The sequence below is a fragment of the Hetaerina americana genome, unplaced genomic scaffold (assembly GCF_022747635.1).
Source record: "Hetaerina americana unplaced genomic scaffold, ioHetAmer1.1.p SCAF_2, whole genome shotgun sequence".
NCBI lineage: Eukaryota > Metazoa > Arthropoda > Insecta > Odonata > Calopterygidae > Hetaerina > Hetaerina americana.
In genome coordinates this window covers 55,134,552-55,156,049 of record NW_027286763.1, presented here as the reverse complement: position 1 = coordinate 55,156,049, position 21,498 = coordinate 55,134,552, and the positions used below count along the sequence as shown (strand labels likewise).

Genomic DNA, 21,498 nt, shown 5'->3' with positions numbered 1-21,498 from the left:
TATGGCGCAAAAAGATTGATGGTTCCATTGTGCCAACGCCATGTGTTCCCAGAATTGGAAACTGATTTATTTAATGAGGTGATTGGCATAACTTATGACTTTTTAACCACAAGAAACATGTAATTGAATTCATGTCAATTTATATGAAAGGGCCCTCTAGTCCTCTACGTAGAAGGCGGTCTGGCATTTCTGGGTGCCCTCAATGACCCTGTGATTTTTTGGTTTCTAGGTATTTCAGGAAATGAACTGGTCTTTCTATGATATTATTATAATTCTGCATACTGTTGGGCTGGCAATTAGAATTAGATGAATTCTAGCCTTGCCTATCAAACCAATCTTGGTCAAAATGTGGTGGGTCAATATATGTTACTGGGGAAACCTTCACTCACAGTCATACCCATACCCATGGCATACCCATTTGACTGATATGTTGTTGCAAAAGAAAAAATTGAGGTACACTACATTTAAGATTGTTTTATTGCAAATGTAATAATTACAGTTTTCTGTTTAATGATTGCAAACAAAAAATAAACTTCTTTTATACACTAGGAACTTTTTGGGGTAGTATGAATATATGTACAATGACAACTTATTTCTCCAAGTTGTGTATATTTAAGCACAGATTAGCGTGAAGTAGTTTTTTTTGACCTGATATATCTATGTCAGGTAATCATTACACTCATTGAGTATATTTTCTCCTTTGATTGATGGACAGTTTCCTGGTTCTAATATCTCTCTATGATTGTATAGAGTAAATTTATAGAGGGTGTTACATTTATGTGTAACAGTTTTTCCTGGAAGCAAAAGCTCAGCAAATTGTTTCTTACACCATTTTCATTGCGCATAAAAGCATACTTCAATACCTATTTTGGTAATTACTTGGCAAGTGAAATGGCTGTTTTTTTGTGGCTAATGCATGTATTATATTTTAAATATAATCTTTAAATCCATAGGATTTGATAATCAAATTTTGGAACTGTAAAACTGTATTAGTCTACTCCATTTGGTTGTAGGACTTCTGAATTCTTCTTCTCATGTGACAAACCGGTTCGCCTTTTTAATGTACCAAGAATCCCAAGCATTTCCTTAACGGCTGGTGGTTGATCGTCCTCTGCCTTTCCAATGTATTTCGGTCGTTTTTTCTGAAAAAATCAAAAATTATATCAGGTTGGTGAAATCATGTGCTTTTTTGTAGTTCAGCTGACATAATACCACTAATACGATATTTTAGTTGAATATTAACAATTACCTCTATCTCTTTTAACTTGAGTTGAATATATTTGCCCATTGAAATCTGTTAAGTTTAAAACAAGTCTTGGGAGTAATTGTTTACGAGTGAATGGGTTATTAGTGCCTGTGATTTTATAAAATTATGAATTGTTTAGAAAAAAATAGCCGCAATTGTCACAAGACTACTTACTTTTTTGATGTTACTACAGTAAAAATTATTTCCTGTTTATTAATTCAAAGAAACTCACTTTAAATAAAGAGGGTTTTTGAGGGATACATAGATTACTCGTGAACTTTTTTTCATCATATGAAACTGTTAAATGTGAAAGGATTTGATTGGGCTACAGCAAAATGTACTTTGTTTGGAAAAAATCCCTTTAAATGTTGATAAAGAATTTTGGTTTGAAATAATTTTAATATAGACCTTTCAAGATATTGTTAAAGGCTTGACTATAGTTGGTCATATGAAGGAATTGCATTCCCTTTCAAATCAATTATCCGTGGATGATATATATTGTGGAAATTGAGCCCTGGTGAGATGGATGTGTGGTCATATTTCCACCAGCATTTTGCATCCTTAAATTCCTTAAAAATGAAAGCAAAATTGCACAATCTTTTTATCTCATAAAAGAAAATTTAATTGTGTCCTATACTTTGCTTTTGAGAGACCACAAATTAAGGTAAGTGGGTTTATAAAACAATAGGTTGCATTTGTTTCCATGCTTAAATTAATGTCATGTGACTGCTACTGTGCAGAAAGTTTATATTAATGTTTGTAAAAAAAAGATATTATTTAATTTATTTCCTTACGTGGTAGACGTACTTACCTCAGTATTTCGCAGTGTGAATCTTCCACCTTTAATTTGATTAATTATGTCATCCAGGGCTGGGGCTGTAAATAGGTATTACACAATATTAATAATATGCCTTACTTTCATGATGCTCCGAAATTAATGTATAAAACGAGCCATGATAAATTATGAAATTTAGTAGATATTATGTTTGATTTCAATTTGAACTTTCATGTTGTTGTCCGGAGATTCTTTCAAGTAATACATATCCATCCTCTCAAAGATGTTTATTCTTAATCAATATTCTTTATTGAGAAATTTTATGTATGATATATGCTATGTAAGTAATGTTAATTATCCAGTAATTTTGATATTACACTGACTCAAAACTCATTTGGTTATGAAAAAGGTTAGATTAAGTCTAAAGACTTGTATACACTATGAACATTCATTTTTGGATTTATTCTGAGAAAATTTATTGGGAATAGGGTTTCAACTTTCTTAAATGACTTTCACATCTGTAACCAAGAGACTGCTACATCGTCTGTCTGAAAACAGCTGTTCCAAGGAGAGGTGAATACCTGGTTTTTATGTAACCATTCATTTGATAATTATTGCATTTGAGCCAATAATTTGAATTCTAGGTATTATTTGAACACATGGCTGCCTGTGCCAGCTTTGAAATGCATGGGCACATTATGAACTTGGAAACCATGCTTAAAATTTTTTTGAGGTTTAAAGTGAATGGCTGTGGTTTCATTTGGAATATATGATATGGCAAAAAGGTATGATTTCATGATAGACTTTTTGGTTAGATGTGGTGTGTGTTGGCGTCTAGATAGGTTGTTGGTAAAGAAGTGGAATGTTCACCTGCAGGTGTAACAGAGCTTGCAGACTGCTTTCTCGGGACTCCTTTATCATCTTCTGTTGGCTGCTGACAGTCGGATGCGAATAGTGGGGGAGGCGGTATGAGTATTTGTGAAAGGGAAACAGTGCCACTGGGAGGTGGGGGTGGAGGAGGTGGTGGGGGCGGAGGTGGAGGAGCAGCTTGAGTTGGATGATGTGGTTGTTGACAGTCTCCTGTTCCATTGCTACTCAAATCCTGATGATTTTCTAGCTGTTTTACTGTGATAAGGCAAGTAAAGAGAATGGTGGTAAATTGAAAGAAGATAATTCACTCCCATTGCCCTTATATTTTTAGGACATAATAATAGTAATAATATATTTATCATTTGGTGGCTTGTACAGCCCAAATTGATAGTTATCTTTGCGTGGAGACATTAATAAGAAGACAAAAAGACATTAAACCGAACTGCATTCTGGTAAAAACATTTTCTACCAATATTCTTGTTAGTGATAAAAGGCTTGATTATTAAGCCATTAATGTAGTATTTTAAATTTTAGCATGTCATTTTCCTAGCTCCCCCAAACCCTGCATTTGATGTATTTGCTACATTTATGTCCAAGACTTGCACTTCTAGTTGTATTTCATATTTAAATGAGCAAATGAAAATTTTACGCGGAAAGTATTGATTTTTTTCATTAAACAGCATTAGAAAACAAACATTTCTGAATTCCAGCACAGGTCTTGGATAATATAATTTATTAGCCTATGTGCAAAGAAATTTCCTATTAATGCATCCACTTCATTCCACTCAACCTGTAATTAAGTTTTGGTGCAAGAGTGGAAGGATTGAACTACAAATGCATATAGTAGTAAGGATAAATAATTACCCTGGCTCAGAGGTGCATTGCCAACATTGCAAGAGCTTGTAGAATCAAATCATTAGGAAAAGTGTTAAAAATGATGAATAATATTTAAAATGGATGAATAAAATTATAGGTAAGATGACCTCACACCAGTGCAAGACATGTAAATGGCTCAAAACATTTCCATAAAATTAAATGTCAAAAACTGTTAAGCACATGTAGGTGGAAATCGGAAAGTCAAGATTAGGAAGCCAATTCATATGATCAAATGATAATTTTAGGATGAATTCACATATATTTGCAGTTGTGGATAACTACTAGAGTATAGGTAAAATTATGTTCAATCAGGATTCCATCTTAGTCTGAGAGCCATAACCTTTTATGACGAAGAAAAAATAAATTGAGAATATAGAATTTCAAATTTTTGTGGAGGCACACTTAAATATTTACCCTTTTCTTCTGCTTCAGCAAGTCTCCTCTCGGCTTCCTCTGCGCGACATCTTGCCTCTCTCAGTTGCTCCTCCACTACCTCCAAACGTGCTTCAGCGACTTTGCTTTCCAGTTCACTCTATAAAGGAAAACATTGGAAGTTAGGTTGTTACATTTTTAAACATTCAGAAAATACCTTGACCTCATGGAATGATTAAAAAAGACTAAATTTTTTATAGGCTTACTAATATTTTATTTTATTTACACAATTACGTTGCAATTAGGCAAATTTCCTGGTGGCAACAAAATGGAAAATATGATAGTATACTGGCAGTTATGAGCACTTCTTAGAAAATGACCCAAAAATGTTAATATTTCAGTTTCAGACATCATTATTGAATGTTTTTTTCTTCAGTTAGAAGTGGGATTTGTTTTACAAGTTAAGGACATTGATTGTGAGCTCATATGGTGAGTGGATGGTTATGAAAAATCATTTTCTTGATATGATTATTATTAATTAATTTTCACTTTATGACCATAACAATAGTTATCACATTTGGCATGTGTTGAATTGTGGTGACTATCTAGTTTATATAAATGTGATCTGAAACACTCGAATAGCTTGATTAACAATCTTTTCAAAATGCAGTTACACATGTAGCATGTACTTGAGTTTTTATAGTTTATCCCGAGTTGATAAACAAATGGTAAATGTGGTGTCTGTTTCACAGAATTTATTCGCAGGGTAGAATTTATAAATATCTCACTACTTATGGCATACATGAAACATTGAGGAATGAATTCATTGCAGAAAAAAGGCAAACTATGAAGAGAAACTTTCAGCATAATTCTCGAATTAGAATAGGGAATGGAGTATTGTAACCTAAACCGTGCCATTTTTTAAATTTGGTACGTGAAACAACCTATTCAATTCTAGTCTTAGGAAGATGAGAGTGCTTGTGATATATTTGATTAATTTGCACTAACCTTGACAACAAAGCTAAATATTCCCGAGTCTCTTCCCATCATGAATTGTGACCCATAAAAATCCCTCTCCTGCCTTCCTTGAGAGATATAAGTGATGCCTACCAGTGGCTCACCTAAGCAACTTTTTGATTTTATTATCAATTTTGTTAACAGTTGGATCATTAGAAAATATTTTTAATTTTATTTACTGCATTAGCATGCTCTACCATTATGGTAAAAAATTACTTTGTGAATGTACCGTATTGTAACCTAAACCGTGCCATTTTTTAAATTTGGTACGTGAAACAACCTATTCAATTCTAGTCTTAGGAAGATGAGAGTGCTTGTGATATATTTGATTAATTTGCACTAACCTTGACAACAAAGCTAAATATTCCCGAGTCTCTTCCCATCATGAATTGTGACCCATAAAAATCCCTCTCCTGCCTTCCTTGAGAGATAGATATAAGTGATGCCTACCAGTGGCTCACCTAAGCAACTTTTTGATTTTATTATCAATTTTGTTAACAGTTGGATAATTAGAAAATATTTTTAATTTTATTTACAGCATTAGCATGCTCTACCATTATGGTAAAAAATTACTTTGTGAATGTACCTTACAAATCCTTAAAATTTTAGTAAATTTGATTCTTATGATATTTCATGAGGTGTATAGTGATCAGAACTGCTATTAGTTGGTTAGGCCAGTAGGTATTTGATAATTGTGAGGCTGTTGTAAATATATCAGTCTCTTCTTCACTAGAATGATCTAACCTAAATAGGTGGTAAAAAATTGTTCTCTTATTGCACTGCTTTAGAAGCTGATATTCTTTTAAATTGTGTTTTAAAATCCCTATGGTGCCCTCCTCACTATTGAGAAAATTTAGCCAAGCTCTGTTGTTATAACTGGTGGTGATGACATCCCAGGGTCTTTTTCAGGGTCATTCACCTACCTGCCAATCAGTTATATGAATGCCATTTGAATGCGAGTTTTTGTTCTTTATATTGCATCTTTCTGTCTTCATGTACATTATTAAGGGTCTTTGTATCGCTAGTCCATTTCGATTAACACTTTTTTTATGAACTTATCCACATGAGCTATGAAGTGGAGGAAAATCATAACCTACAATGATGTGTCTTTACCCTAGATGGATAGTAAGTGATATCTTAAATAAACTGGCTTCGGAATAAAATTTCATTCTCGAATTTTTAATTTTACTAATTTTAGGTTAAAATGTCAAAAGGAAATCCTCTCAGTATGGCATTCAGTGTTAAAGCTAATATATGAGCAAATAGGATAAATTTGCACAAACCTCCATTTCCTTGATGGCTCTTTCATGTGCAATCCTTTCTTCTTCGAGTTCCTGCTTTAGTTTTTCCATTTCAAATAGGGTTGCAGCCAACCTTCCCTCATAGTCCTCCTCCAGAGCTTGAGAGAGAAGCAGCGAACTTTGATGGGCCATTGTATTACGGTCTCTGAGGGCTGTATCTGCCCTCTTTGCTTGCACCTTTGCTTCCTCTTCTGCTTGTTCTTTAGATGAACGCAGCAACTTTATCTCTTCTAACAGCTGTTTGACTTGTGCTTCTGCAGCTTTTCGTGCCAATGTTGATTCCTCCAGCTCCCCAGACAGAGCAGTTGCGGCCTCTTGTGCCTCAAATTCCTCTAGGCGTGCTGCGTTCAACTCTGATTGCAGTCTTCCTATTGTCTCACTCATATCTGATAATTGGAATAAAGGGAAATAAAGTAAACTGCATATAAAATTGAGTGGATTAGTGGAATAAATTCTACTATTAGCAGTAAAAAAAGAATTTTAATTGTTAACATACCTTTGATACTCTTCTTGAGATCATCCAGTTCTCCATTTTCCTGGCAAGATGATGATTCCATTTGTAATTGTTCAACCAAGAGGTCTAAGGACATATCCTGTGAATCATTCATGAACTTCTGTGCAAGGGCAAAACTTCTTCTTTTGAGATCTTGATTTTCTCTATACCACTAAAGGATCAGAGAATTTGTCATTAGATAAGATGGACATTGGATGCAAAAAGATTGACTTAATCTAACAAGTTCCCTAATAACAAGATTTGTGTAACTGTTTTCGAGAACTTTATTTTTTTACAATGCTGTATTTATCTTCCCTCTTAAAGTGTTTCATTTTAATTGAGCACTAAGCTGAAATCATTCTAAAAACATTGCTCTGAAGTAATTTATCAAAATTTTAATTTTCAACCTGATAAGATCAATTTTTTAGTACACTTAAATTAATTCTGTGTTGAAAATCATATATTAAAACCTCTTAAACCCTTTTTGATAAAGTAAATGGAAGTTATATTAAGACATTTCTAGTATAATTTGCTGAATTTAACTTATTTTGTAAGTTTGGAGGGTTTTAAAAGAAAGGAGAGGGTGCTTACCGTGGTTGCTTGCTTTATTGCTTTCTGGTAGGCTCCTGTTTCTTCATTGTATTGACTATTTAGTTTTTCATATTCATGGTACATAGCTGTGGAAGCTGTAAAAGAAAACAAATGTACCAGATTAGAAGTTATTTTTATGGATTACATGGATTGATTGATGAGCTTTGAATAGGGAAAAATTCATATCCCCTCTTCCCAGACCGGACCTATTTTGGGCTCAGTTTTTTTAGCCAAGACGTTGCAACTTTTAGAGTATTATAAGCATTGTTTTAACAGATTTATTCTGTGAAATTACTAAAAGAAGAGTTACCAGGGAGAACTTGTGGAGTTTACTAAAATTATGCTTGTTTTAAAATAATTTTTACATAAATTACAGTAAATACTTTGAGGAAATATGTGCCTGGCATCTACGTATAATTACACATGCAGATTTACAATGTTACAAAAGCTCTCCTTGCCCAAATATTAAATGAATTAAAGGTGTATTCATTAAAGGAAACATGCCCTTACAACCTGCCCACTGGTTTAGTCTGACAGTTAATAAGTCCACTTTCTAGCCCAATGGCATGGTTTGTAGTCATGCCCTGGACATGGGAATTGTGTAAAACTTGTAGATCCAGCTCATTTAAAGCCTAGGGACAGGGACATATCAGAAGATAGAGGCCACAAGTTATGCCTGGTAGAAAAAATAAATTGTATGGAAAGTCATTTTTCTAGCCAGGAACTATGATATTAGCTGAATCTTTTTGTCCTTGTATGGGCACATTAATTTTATTTCTCTGGAACATTTTCGCTAGTTTCTTTTGATTACACAGCTGAACGATTAATTGAAAAAATATACAAGCTTGCCATTTCAAAAAAAACAGAACAAGTTTCGCCATCCGGAAAAATACAGATGGTTAATCTATTACCTCCTACGAACCATTTTGTTAATTCAACGAAATATGCGATAATACTCACGTTTTTTGAAACTCAATTCAATTTCGTCGTCGGAATATTGGCCCATCAACTCCCGAATTTATGTACTTATTCTTTTAAGACGTTTATTCGCGTTAACGTCCACAGTTAAAATAGGTGATCAATGGAGGAGGACAAATTTTCCTTGTTGCAGTTGTAAGTAGATGCCTAATTATTATTTTGACGCAAAACAGTTGTTCGCGGTTACCCAGATCTATTACTTCGCAGTCGCTAGTGCCCTGGTTTTGTCGTGATCAGAAGTTAAACCGAGGGCTGCACTGTCTTCCGATTTAAAGATAGCATTTTAAAGGGGCAGCCACCACATAAAATAAGTTTTCTTTGGGCGATTCGGTGTAAAAATGATTTGGTGGAATAATTTTTGGAACAAAAGCAAAACAATGAGCTTGAAGTCGAAGTTAGTTTCAATGCTCACTCGTGTCTCGTTTCAAATTTAGGAAGTATTTCTCCTAGCTTAACACATTCATCACGCATTCAATGTTCGCCTTCTTGAACGTTCGGAAGTAGATTTGGATATATTGGTACTTCACCATTCGTTACTAGACCCAGTGGTGGAATACACCCGGGAAACGTAGGGATTTTCCTAGTTACTTCGCGTAAGGGGAGACGACCGACTGCTGAGGTCATTTGCACCATAGTGGATGGACAGGAAAGGATGAAGGGTGGAGAGAAACCCGGCGTCGGCATTAGCCTCCTCTTTACGGAAGGCGCCAAGGGGTCCGCAGCTTAACGTCCCATCCGGCGGACGGCGTACTCACTCAAAGTGCCCTCCATAAGCATCTAAAGTAGGGATCGAGATACCTCTGAAAAATATTCAACACCGCCGGGATTTGAGCCCGAGCCCTTAGGGTGGGAAGAAATTACGATAGCCACAGCACCAATCCCGATCCCTTCTCATTCGACGATTGATATATTTTAGAGGGAACGCAGACTATGAACTAGTGCCACGAATCGCTGATTTTTTAAGGATTTATTATTTTCAATTTTGACTATTAAGGCAATTGCTGTATCCTATAGCTTCGAGTCCTTTTCTTCCATATGATCCATTGCGTGTTTAGAACATATACCTTGTAGTTTATTTAATACTAGCTGAATACCCGGCTTTGCACGGGTTAGGGAGAAACAATAATATAAATATACTACATAAATAAAAACAACAAATTATAAAGTACAATAATACACTACTTCATACAAATTTAAGAATCTTTTTTATTTAACACCTGTTTATAAACTACATTTTTCGTTTCATATCCAGGAGAAAGAATATATAAATTTTTAGGCGAACCTACTCTGGAGCAAGCAACATAAAGTTGCCCGTGGCTAAAACATGGCGATCTTAGATCAACACCACAAAACTTTAAAGACTGTCCCTGTGATTTATTAATGGTAATTGAAAAAGCTAGCCGGACTGGAAACTGTAATCTTTTAAAGTTGAAGGGAAGATCAGTTGGGATTAGAGGTATCCGTGGAATAAAAATTATTTCACCTTTTCCTGGATTATATTTTTCATTAATTATGTCACACACAATCGTGTCCCATTGCAGAGTTTTGGTGGATCTAAATTTCGCAATAAAATGATTGGAGATCCTACTTTAAGTATAAGGCGATGTTGTAGCAATCCAGCTGGATCAAGTGAATTTAGGAATTCCGTTGGATAATTGACGGCTTCGTCAGAATCCACTACGGTATCAACCGATTTATATTCAATCACGTCTCCTGGCAGCATGGCTAATATCTCCTTGTTAATTTCATTAACATCATCGTTCTTAGGAGCAAGAATGGCTCTTTCTCGCAACCATTCTAAATTTTTATAATTTTGATTAACGTTAGGATAGACTTCTTGTATCATATCGCGGACAGTTTTCACCGATACACATAAATCTGATGACAATTTTATCATACCAGATGCTTCAATAACTAATCTATCTTCTCCAATCTCCAAAAGTTTATTTACAAAATTTTGAGCATTCCCATCTCTTAAGAGGATTCGCATGTTTTGTTTAAGGCTAATTTCTTGGACATGATTCCATAGAACATGTTTTAAACAGGCATACATTTCATCGGCTGGAGTCGATTTTGGAATGACAGGCAGAGTTTGACGGAAGTCTCCACACAGGAGTATCAGAGCTCCTCCCATTAAACTGCAGTTTCCTCTAAGATCTTGAAGTGTTGCGTTGAGGGCCTCAAGAGATTTTTTATGAGCCATCGTACACTCATCTCATACTATCAATTTACATTCTATAAGAACTTGTGCCTGGCCGCTTGTTTTATTTATATGACATGTGGGATTTTCTTGTCGGGAAATATTAAGTGGCAACTTAAGGGCAGAGTGGGCTGTTCTTCCTCCTTCCATTAATGTCGCTGCAATACCTGAAGATGCAACGGCAGTAGTAGTAGTAGTTTTGAGGGGAGGCGACCGACAGCTAAGGTCATTTGCGCCATAGGGGATGGATAGGAAAGGATGAAGGGTGGAGAGAAACCCGGCGTCGGCATTAGCCTACTCTTTACGAAAGGCGCCAAGGGGTCCACACTTTAACGTCCCATCCGACGGACGGCGTACTCACTCAAAATGCCCTCCACAAAGCACCTCAAGTAGGGATCGAGATACCTCTGAAAAATATTCAACGGCTAGAGCAATTAATCCATGAACCCTGATTTCAGCGAGAACTAAATTAATTAAAAATGTTTTTCCCGTGCCACCAGCAGTATCAAGAAAAATGATACCTCCTTCTTGTTTATCTACTTGATCCATTATTGTTTCGTACGCAAATTTCTGATCTTCATTAAGAAGTGGCTTTTTATCCGCGATGTATGCTTCTAAGTCTAAGACATTGTAGCTAGTTTCACGTATATAATCTGGATAAAATACACCCTGTTGATCTTGTACAGGTGCAAAAAGACCGAGTTCCACTAAAGTCTTGTTAACAATGGTGATACACTTTTCCTCCAAAATAATCAAAGTTTTATTAAAAATGTCGGAGTTAAACGTAATATCCAATGTAGGATTTTCACTTCGAACTTCAGCCAGTATATCCTCACTCAATGAGTCTTTATATTTTCCCATATTGTTTTGGGGTTAGATGGATTACAGGAGGTTATTATGATGGCAAACAAAATTCGGATTTGCCCTGGAAGAGAAATCAAACTGGCCTCTCGCAATGAGTCATCCCAGTGTTGATCTCCTTCTAGCAACCCTAAATTCTGGCAAGCTTCTCTGAATATCTCACATATTTCTCCGTTTACCGTTCGTAATTCTGCAAATGAGCGAGGTCCTCTAATGGTATGTAGAAGCATTCTTAAAAAATAACATTCGGCGTTGTTAGGATGGACTGTGTAGACTCGGCCCAATGCGTCACATGAATAAATATTATTCTCAGGATCAAAGTTGCCCATTTTTCTTCTACAAAAGACTTTCCTTGATGTATTCTACGTATAACATCTCGGCAATTCTGAATACAATAGTGTTCTTGCAAAAGTATCCTGCTGGCATAGTTGGAAAAATTCTGTTTCTATGACAGCAAAAAAGTAAACAAATTACATACATACAAACAAACACTCTCCTTTATATATATAGATATTTTTGCGACTTAGGACGAGGCATTGTTATCTGGCACGTGGATTATTAGGTATAAAAACTGGTAGGACTTAGCTATTCGTGGTGGTAGTGGGCGGAGTGTAGTCACGCCATTAAAAACACACACTGACCTCTGTCGTGCTCATGTCACGACTCCGTTTGGTCTGAGAAAGTTGAACTGGCATGTCATCACCAGAGGGTTGTTTATAGCTATGCATACCAATAAATTGCGTTCTACAGGCAATACCTGTCATACTAATATTATAAAGGCAACTATACGTACTTTAGAGGGATTACTAACACTGGGTCATTTAGGTAAATAGTTCCTCCCAGTTTTAAAGACCTTCAAGATGCCGCCTAAATATGCAAATAAAAGATTTACTGTCATAGGGAAATTAAAATTATTGCCTAGTAGTAATGTCTTAGCATCATAATTTAAAATACAGAAAAAAGTACAACCAAAAATGTTCTCGAATTTGACAAACCCTCCAACTCTATTTCGAAGAAGCTTGAAGTTCCGAGAATTTTTCATACTTGGACACGTACTCCCAGAGGTGTTTTTAAGCCAAAATTAGAGGTATTATAAAATCCTTTTCCCTTTCCGTTTAACCTTCCCTCCTTTACCATGGATACTAATAATTTTTGCCTCGCCTAAAAATGTTTCCTTGATACGAAAGAGGTATCGCTAATAAAAAACTTCATTTGCTCACACCTTTAAAATGAAACCCATTAAGAAAGTAGCATTTCCCAGGAAGAGACAAGTTTATTTTATATAATAGTGGAGCCGCTAAGAATTCTCTACTTGAAGTACGTACTTTCTTTAGAAACATTGGAAACTTTTCATGCTAATTACGTGAATAATATAGCTGAACATCTTTTGCTGTCGAGGCTTAATCCATCCTACGGCTTGATTTTCTTGACTGACCTTTCTTGAGTTTCTCCAACTTCTCGTCCTTTTCCTTGGATTGAAGTGCAACGGCTTCATATTTCTCCTGCAACTGCCGATAGCGCTCTTTGAGATCTTCCAGATCACTGCTACCTGTTTCGAAGAAAAAAGGAAAAATATTATCATTCTACCTGAATCAGATATTTAAATCAGAATTCGGCAACACATCTTAGATCAACTGTGAAGGAAGCTTTGGGGCTTCTGAAACAAATGGAATTTGCAGGTTTGGGAGTGTTTCACTGATGATTCAGTTGCCCTCCACATCAAAGAAGAGTTTTCTTCGTATTTCTTTCCGCACTTTAATCAGAAAATACAGTAATTTCAAATTGTATGGATGAGCTTTCTATGTGGCTGATGTAGTTTTTCCGCAAATAGCAAATAAATCGATATTGAACCGCAATATTGGTTATTACAATAAAATAAATTGCAATAAGGTTTTCTTATTCAGATTAAAGTCAATAAAATTTAATTTGTAATGCGTAAGTATTCGTTGAATTTATTTGTAATAGTTTACCATAAAATTCAAAAAAAGCACTAAACTTCGCTCTTAAAATAAAGTGGCTTAATTCATACCCTGCAAGCCACAGCCAGGGTGTGTGGCTGGGGGTGATTACACATCAAGCTACTTTTGACCCAAAATAATTTCCGCGCGGTGGGATAATGTTATTCTGATCCCTTATCATTCATGGGAAAAATGACATCTGAGATCTATCTGTTATACAATTAATCTCTCTAATGTTATTTGCACGATCTCTCCTACCGTAGTAAGATAAAGCCAATAATAGATTTTCAACATCATCGCCAAATGGACCATTTTCCAATTTACGCAAGAGGTTTAATCTGTAATTTAACCTTCACTCCGTGAGTAATTCCCAAGCTACTTTCCTCTGATAATTTTATTCGTATCATAACAGCGTTTGGTGCCCTCGGAGCCTGACCGTGATTTTCGCCCTTCATACAAAAGTCTATTGTCAATTTCAAAATTCGAGCGGAATCAACGGATGCAGCATATCCTCTAATGAACGCAGATGTTTAAAGTAAAATCTCCAAGTTTCATAAATTACTAAAATATGGAATTTACTTTCAATTATTTTCAAGTTGTCATTTGGATGGCGTGCCAGTCGTGGTAGATTCTGGTTCGGCACATGGGACAGGTGATGATAAGTTTAGACCGTTTTATCTGGATCTTAGGAGTATCTGGACCACACGTCAGGAGAGCAATACGTTACTTCCGAACCATCAATAAAAAGTAAAATAAATTGGACGCGATGACTGCTCCAGTCACCTTCAACAATACGAGGAATACCGCGGTATATAATTCACTTAGTGGTGTCTACGCGGCATTTCTGCATTTGAAAACTGACTTCAATTCGAAGCCGAAATTATCCTGATTCTGGCTTCATATTTTGCTGATCGAGTTTCAGAAAATGGTGCTTTTTGTTGGGAGTGGCATGCTGATAATGCCCAGTTTCTGTCCACCCTGTCCGTCTAATACGGAAATTGGAGTACAGAAAGTATCGGGCGCGATAGTGCCCGTGGCCCTCATATACCCTTTGTAAAAATTACTTTCTTCATTAGCGTAAATAATACACTCAATGTGTAGGTATAGTACATGGTACGTTCTTTACACTCAATGTTACTGCCAATACAAGTTAAACTTTGTTTCTTCAACAAACACTCAATACTCAAATCCGTTCTGTAGCATAATTTTCATGAATATTCTGCAGTATAGTGCATTCATCCTTCGGGACATAAACATTTTTCGGATTTGAACGCGATGCGATAGTGCTTCAGGGTGCAAAGCAAGTAATTTAATGGACGCTTTTCTTGAACAAAATTTTTACTCTCTACATTTTCGCTGGTGCTATTCACATCCAAATAGTTTTGAAAAATAATGCATGCTCTCTATCATGAGTCTTTCGTCCTATGGGCCAGGGTAGCGGAAGGATGAACACCTTCGCCAGCTATTCCAGAGCACGTTTGTTCGAGTCCGACCTATGAAAATATTTGTAGAGAATGAATGGGCTGTCCATCCGGAGAACGGAGTTTTTTCGGTTGACTTGTCTTTGAAGAATGGAATTCAATAAATTTATCTTGATTGGGAATAGTTTGTCCGCAATAAAAGAACTGTAATTACCAAGGCAAGACAATAAGGTCACCGAAGTTTCGCCTCAGATCTTGTAAAGCTCACCACTCTTCTCCCTTGGCTATCTCACACTCTCGGATTTAAAAAAAAACTAGGTGTTACTGCGCGTAATTTTTTATCCAGAGAGAGAGAGAGGGAGAAATAAGCCAAAAGTAACCCCTACGCGATCCCAAGCAATTGGCGATATTCACTGTCCTCCAAGAGAGACACGCCCTAATTCATTGGGTGCTGGTGAAGGAGGCCATTGAAGACGAAATTAATGGACCATATGAGGATGTAGCGAGGGCGGGAATTCACTCGTAATTTTTTCATTTAGGAGCTCTTACGTATCTTATGGTCCGCGAGGACTCGGCGTTTTTTCGTCTGTGCCATTATTTGTTGTTAAGTTCCTGAATCCATTTTAACCTTTGGTGGTTCCTCCCCACGGGGAGATGCCATAACAATCACCCGATGGATTTCTGAGATATTCTTGGCGAAGGGGGATCGAGATGGTGCGGGGGCTAACGTGCTGGCTTCCCACCCAGAGGGCGCGGGTTCAAATCCCGACGGTGTTGAATATTTTTCAGAGGTATCTCGATCCCTACTTGAGGTGCTTTGTGGAGGGCACTTTGAGTGAGTACGCCGTCCGTCGGATGGGACGTCAAACTGCGGACCCCTTGGCGCCTTTCGTCAAGAGTAGGCTAATGCCGACGCCGGGTTTCTCTCCACCCTTCATCCTTTCCTGTCCATCCCCTATGGCGCAAATGACCTCAGCTGTCGGTCGCCTCCCCTCAAAACTACTACTACTCTTGGTGAAGCCCAAGGAAGAGGACAGTGGAATACCTTTTTTGTTGGATTTAATGACAATTCTCTCCCCACCCCCCTGAAAAATTAGTCTCCCTGTGCATAAGATTGGATTTATTCATCATACATTGAACCAGCTTCACTAAAAATAAGTAATGGGAATTGGTTGGTGCGGTGGCTGGTGTATTGGCTTCCCATTCCGAAGGTGGTAGTTCGAATTCTGATGGTGTCAGAAATGTTCAGAGGCACATCGATCTCTAGATGTGTGCCACGTGTGGAGGACTTCAAGAGGAATACGCCGTCCGTCGGATGGGACGTAAAATTGTTGCTCCCTTGGCGTATTTCGTTATAGACTAATCTGATGACAACATTAGATTTCTCTCCACTCTTTCCGATTTCCCTGGAATCCTATCCCTACAAAGATAACCACTTATCCCTAATGGCACAAATGACCTTAGCTTTCGACCGCCTCTACTATCAGTACCTATATTAACTATATTACTATATTATCTCGCGTTAAAATGACCAATCTCATTCTGCGACGTTAGCATTTATAAAATGTCTTCAATGCTTATGGTCTACGGGTATTTAATGAGAGAAGTTGTTACACATGTACCTTATATGGTACATGACGTTCCGTGATCCAGTCAAATCCCAAGACTTAGTTTGGATAACCAAAACCTTTTTTTGCAAAGTTCAGCTATTAGAAAATTATTCAGCTACGGTTTGCATAACTGCCCAAGCTTTTTAAAACTCCGAAGACGCCCTTCGGAGTGATAAACCCAATGAAGGTTATTTGAATACTAACATATTCGTAATATTATTATTATAGTGCTCTCACTCGACATGTGAGGAAATGCTGCTTTCAAAGAAGGATACAAAAAAGGTAGAAGTTTATGAGAGACAGGTTGCGAGTACTTATTAAGGTATCATCGAAATCCAGCTCTTAAAAGACGCGAGTCCGACTAAGATACAAATCGAATAAATGGAAGATAATTGACATAAGTTACACGATTTTCACGTACATAAGAAAAACACTTTTAGAATTCTAGTTTTTTCCTTCGATATTGACTCATTGAGGGTTAATGGTTTTTTTTGCTTTTTTGGAACCACCGTTAGATTGGTGTACGCACCGCAGCGGACGGAGGTGCCTCCGGAACTAAAGTTACCCCTGGAGAGGGATGCACCCAATATCTCCGAGGAATTATCTCCCTGGCAATGATTACCTTCCATTATCAATATCACCCTATTTCCAAGTAGACCGTAAGGCATTAGGTTGAGATGAAGCAGATCTTGTAAGTCGTCACGGGGAATTCACCACCATTCGGAAGGAGAGGGAAATGACGAAGCTTGTGCACAAAGGAGAGTAATTTCAAAATGTTTGTCTCGCGCATGTTAAAGGGGCGAGCGGTCGCGCAACGGCAAAGGCAGTCATGAATGAAAAACCAGATGGATGTCGGATGGGCTCATGGAAGATGATCGGATGAGTCCCTCTATGGCGTATCAAAACACTTATCAACATATGGTGATTTACAAGCAGTTGTGATTAATTAAAGACCACGTGGGATTTCTTTGGAAGGAGCTGATTAATGCGAGTTAGTCTTTCGAATTGAAGCATACGAGTGGGGGCTTTCTATAAAAAGCACATGGGTCAAATCGCTGAGGGCACCCTGAAAAATACAAAAATAAGCAAGGAAATCCAGTTTACACAGCTAGATTGCACGGCAAAGCTTGAAGAGGCCAACTGTAGAAACGAACGAGCAGGGGAAAAAGGATAATTATACTGATAGGAGGACATTATAATCTATAGTGGTACAGGGACGCATTCCAATTCGCATGAATGGTATCATATGACCCGGTGGCATGGAAGAGCGGCGTGATAATGATTATTTAAATGTGATATATACGTGTGCAAAAATTGGTTTGGTAGGTGATGGTAGAGTTAATCCAACGCCTGACGGCGTATGGAATTCACTCATCGGCGTGTCATCGGAAATTCAGACATCAGGGTTGGGGGGCCAGTTCCTTTCCTTATGCCGGTTATGGTTTCCCAGGAATATCTGGTACCCGAAAAATCACATAGCTTGGGTGGAGCTGAGGGTGCCCAGAGAGGTTTGAGGGAATTGAACCTGGGCCCTGAGGTTAGTAGTCCAACGCTCTACCCCTGGACTAACGCGACACACACACACATACACACATATAATTAATAATAAAGCTTTTATAATTTGTCTTGTGTGAGATTATTTGTATGCAGGAATGTTGTCCGACCAAAGTATTTTCTGGAATATCTGATACCATTAAAATAGGGAAATCGCTTAGTAAACTTGATGCTGAAACTAGGTAAACATAAAATACCAAGGAATTCTATCAAATCAACAAGTATAGTCTTTTGTATCTTTTAAATATTGAATTGCAGATCAAGCCTCAAATAAGTAAATAAATGAAAACCTGGACAATTAAGTCAAATCTTAACCATCAACACACATTCACACTCACACAAACACACAATCATGTGTCTGCTTAATGTAAAAAAAAGCCGGGAATTGCCATTCTACGAATCATCGTCATAAATCCATTTCCAGGAACATTATTGCAGTATATCATCATGCGAGTCTTTAATTTTAATGAAATTCCATCAAGCTCGGAGGAACTTATTAAGATTTGCATAAACATTATTTACAACCGGTTTCAAAAATATAAAGCAGCATTCAGATGCTAGCGTTAATGACGATGACGTGTTGGCAATAAACTTGTTGATCAAGTTTTTTTTATTTGAGCGGAGTAGTTTGAGGGCAATTTCTTTATAACGAGCGTTTCTTTCTGTTCCTTTTCCGATACATCTGCGTATTTTACATACATATTTCTAGTGTGATGGATCATAAGTGGGCCATGAAATTTTCTTCAGTTTTATGCTTGCGTACATTTTATTTATTTGGGATAGCTACGCTGAAGGCATGCGTATTTTTAGCGTAGCTATTCCACCACTACTCATAATGTTATACATCTAATTATTCTCTCTTATTCAAATTTCACATTGCAAATTTTCTCTTTTCCTAGCGTATTTAAAACTTGAACATTTAATCTTCCCTTCCCTTACATTCACAATTCTTTTCCATATCCACATCTCTAATTCCTCTCATTTTAGTGTATCCCCTCGTCTCCAAACTACAGGTAGGTTTTGGATCCATACAGCGCTACGATCCATATTGATGTATCTACGAATTTTTCTGGATGCCTTTACATACCCTTCCTTCCCTCTATTCTCCTTGTTGCAAATGATTCTTCCGTCAAAGCAATTCCTCTCCTAATTCTTTACCTAGTTGCATCCGTTTTCCTGGGAAATATTCAACAGGCACATGACGTACTCCACTTGCTCTTGTGTATTCCTTCCTACTTTTAAGTTCAACTTATTGCGAATCTCATTACATTGGTTTTATTTAGATTACTCTTCATTCCATAATTCTCGTATTGGTCCTATGAGGCGTTATCTGACTGAAATTTGCTTGGTCATTAGCAATCCTGACTGAGTTAGGTTGACATGGTCGAATTTGACCCACGCCACCCATAAAGCCACGTCCACCGTACTTGAGCGGGATAGGGATTTTTCGAAGGTTGCTCTCCATGCATGGAAACTTCTAGCTGGTACACATTACTTCAATACTTGAAAAAGTAGTTGGGGGTCCGGTTGAAGAGGTTCACGCCTGGGTGGGTGGAGGTTCAGGGACAATGAGTTCTTTCCGATACAAAAGGCTGAACCGCAATAACACTTAACTACTCCGCAACTCACGGGCATCAAAACCAGGTTCTCGGGGTACGAAGCCCACGCATCAGTCACACCACCGATCAAATCCTGGGTCGTTGACTGAAGCGAAGTCCATCATTTTAGTGCCGTCTCTTAGCGGAATGAAATGTTCATACGTTTGATTTTGATTGGAGACGAAAATATGATGTGTAAGTATTGATTTTATTTCTCTACTGGTATGAAAAATGTTATGAAATGATTGGTTTCGGTTCTTGAAACGCTTTCCATTTAATTTTACTGCGGTTAATATGCAGCACTGGAGGAGAAATTAGAAAATGAAGAAAATATATTAGGAAGAATGATTCCTGCTCCTCTATCACACTCGTTACATTTCGCTCCAGATTGCTCAGCGCCTTGACGTGAGCTCTTAACTTCTCCTCGTCGCGTGCATCGTGAACATTACTGCAAATTCATTAAACTGCAGTCAAACTCGCTCTCGTGTCTGAACTCACATTTTGCTTCCGGGGAAAACTTCATCTTTACTAAGTAGCGGAGACGGAAAACAAAGATGTCGCTCCATAAGATTTCTACTAGAGTCATTTGGGACTTCGTTTTGCCTCACCTTGGTATTGTTAATGTCGTATCCACCCTTCATCCTTTCCTATCCATCCCCTATGGCGCAAATGACCTCAGCTGTCGGTCGCCCCCCCTCAAAACTACTACCTGGGGTACTAAATACATGATCTGAATAACGAGGAAAGTAGAAATTATGAACTATTCGAAGAGCTTAAAAAAATCATTAAAAAAACGTACGTGGACTTGTTGAGTTGAGCAGAATACTCTAGTTGAATTATGACGCCAAGGACATTAAAAAAAAACATGCGCCACATTTTCCGCGTCCACACCGTATGAGTCGGTGAAACGAAATGAAACATAAAGAGAAATGGACTTTCGAGCTAATCCATTTAAAGACGAGGCTCATTCTTCGTGCAGTTCGCTCCCGTAACAATGCAAGGTTAAACTCGTCATCGAGCGTAGGCTCTCCCCGCGTTAACACTCGTAATGGGAGGTAGATAAGTTGACCCTGGTGTCATCTGTCCTTAGCTTTTACGGTTGCCGCGAAGCCATTTCTCATACGTTCCATTTTGACTAATGACTGGTTTCCTTACACGTCCTGATGATCGCTCTTAGAGTCTGCCTGATACAGAAACAACCACACACTCGTGCGTCACAACAGATCGTAGGGTAGGTAATTAACTTTTTGCTGTCAGTGCCTTTGCCCACTTTTCATGAGCCAAGAAAGATCTTCAGACATTCCTGAAATATTTATTGGGTTTTCCTCGTTGAGTACTCTGAAAAACGTCCGTCGCCAATGACGAAGGCCATTAGCGATACCACGGCTGGTAGCCGATGCTTGAAATGATTTCTATCACTTACATAGTCTGAACGAACGCGCTGCTAATTCACCCACTGCCGTGAGAAATGTAATGGATAAATGATAAATCATACCTGTAGCATTCGGGAAATACTCTGTTCGAGGATACATGTTCATAATAAATAATCGGAACAATCAAGGTTATAAAGAAACGTAGTATCTAAGGGAAAAACTTGAGAATTGAAAGAAGACGTGACAATAACTGGGTGGCAGTTCCATGAAGGTTGAAAACTGGTGGGAGTAAATAAAGTTGAATTCGATTGAAACACGATAGATCTTGAAGCATTTTTTAGCATAACACGTGGAATAATACTTTTTCCAAAGTTTTAGAGGGTTGGTGGAAAAATAACACTCAT

The 21,498-nt window shown here is 37.5% G+C and overlaps 1 protein-coding gene across 1 annotated transcript; it reads right to left on the bottom strand.

Moving 5' to 3' along the window:
• Positions 1-444: 444 nt before the first annotated feature.
• On the bottom strand, positions 445-17,198 carry LOC139688105 (shootin-1-like). The gene is made up of 9 exons (XM_071585532.1): positions 17,135-17,198; positions 13,016-13,129; positions 7,542-7,636; positions 6,954-7,122; positions 6,440-6,843; positions 4,182-4,299; positions 2,892-3,146; positions 2,058-2,122; positions 445-1,142 (listed from the first exon to the last, which is right to left on the bottom strand). The coding sequence occupies exons 1-9, from the start codon at positions 17,196-17,198 to the stop codon at positions 990-992; spliced, it is 1,437 nt and encodes a 478-aa protein (XP_071441633.1). The 3' UTR covers positions 445-989.
• Between the last annotated feature and the right edge of the window lie 4,300 nt (positions 17,199-21,498).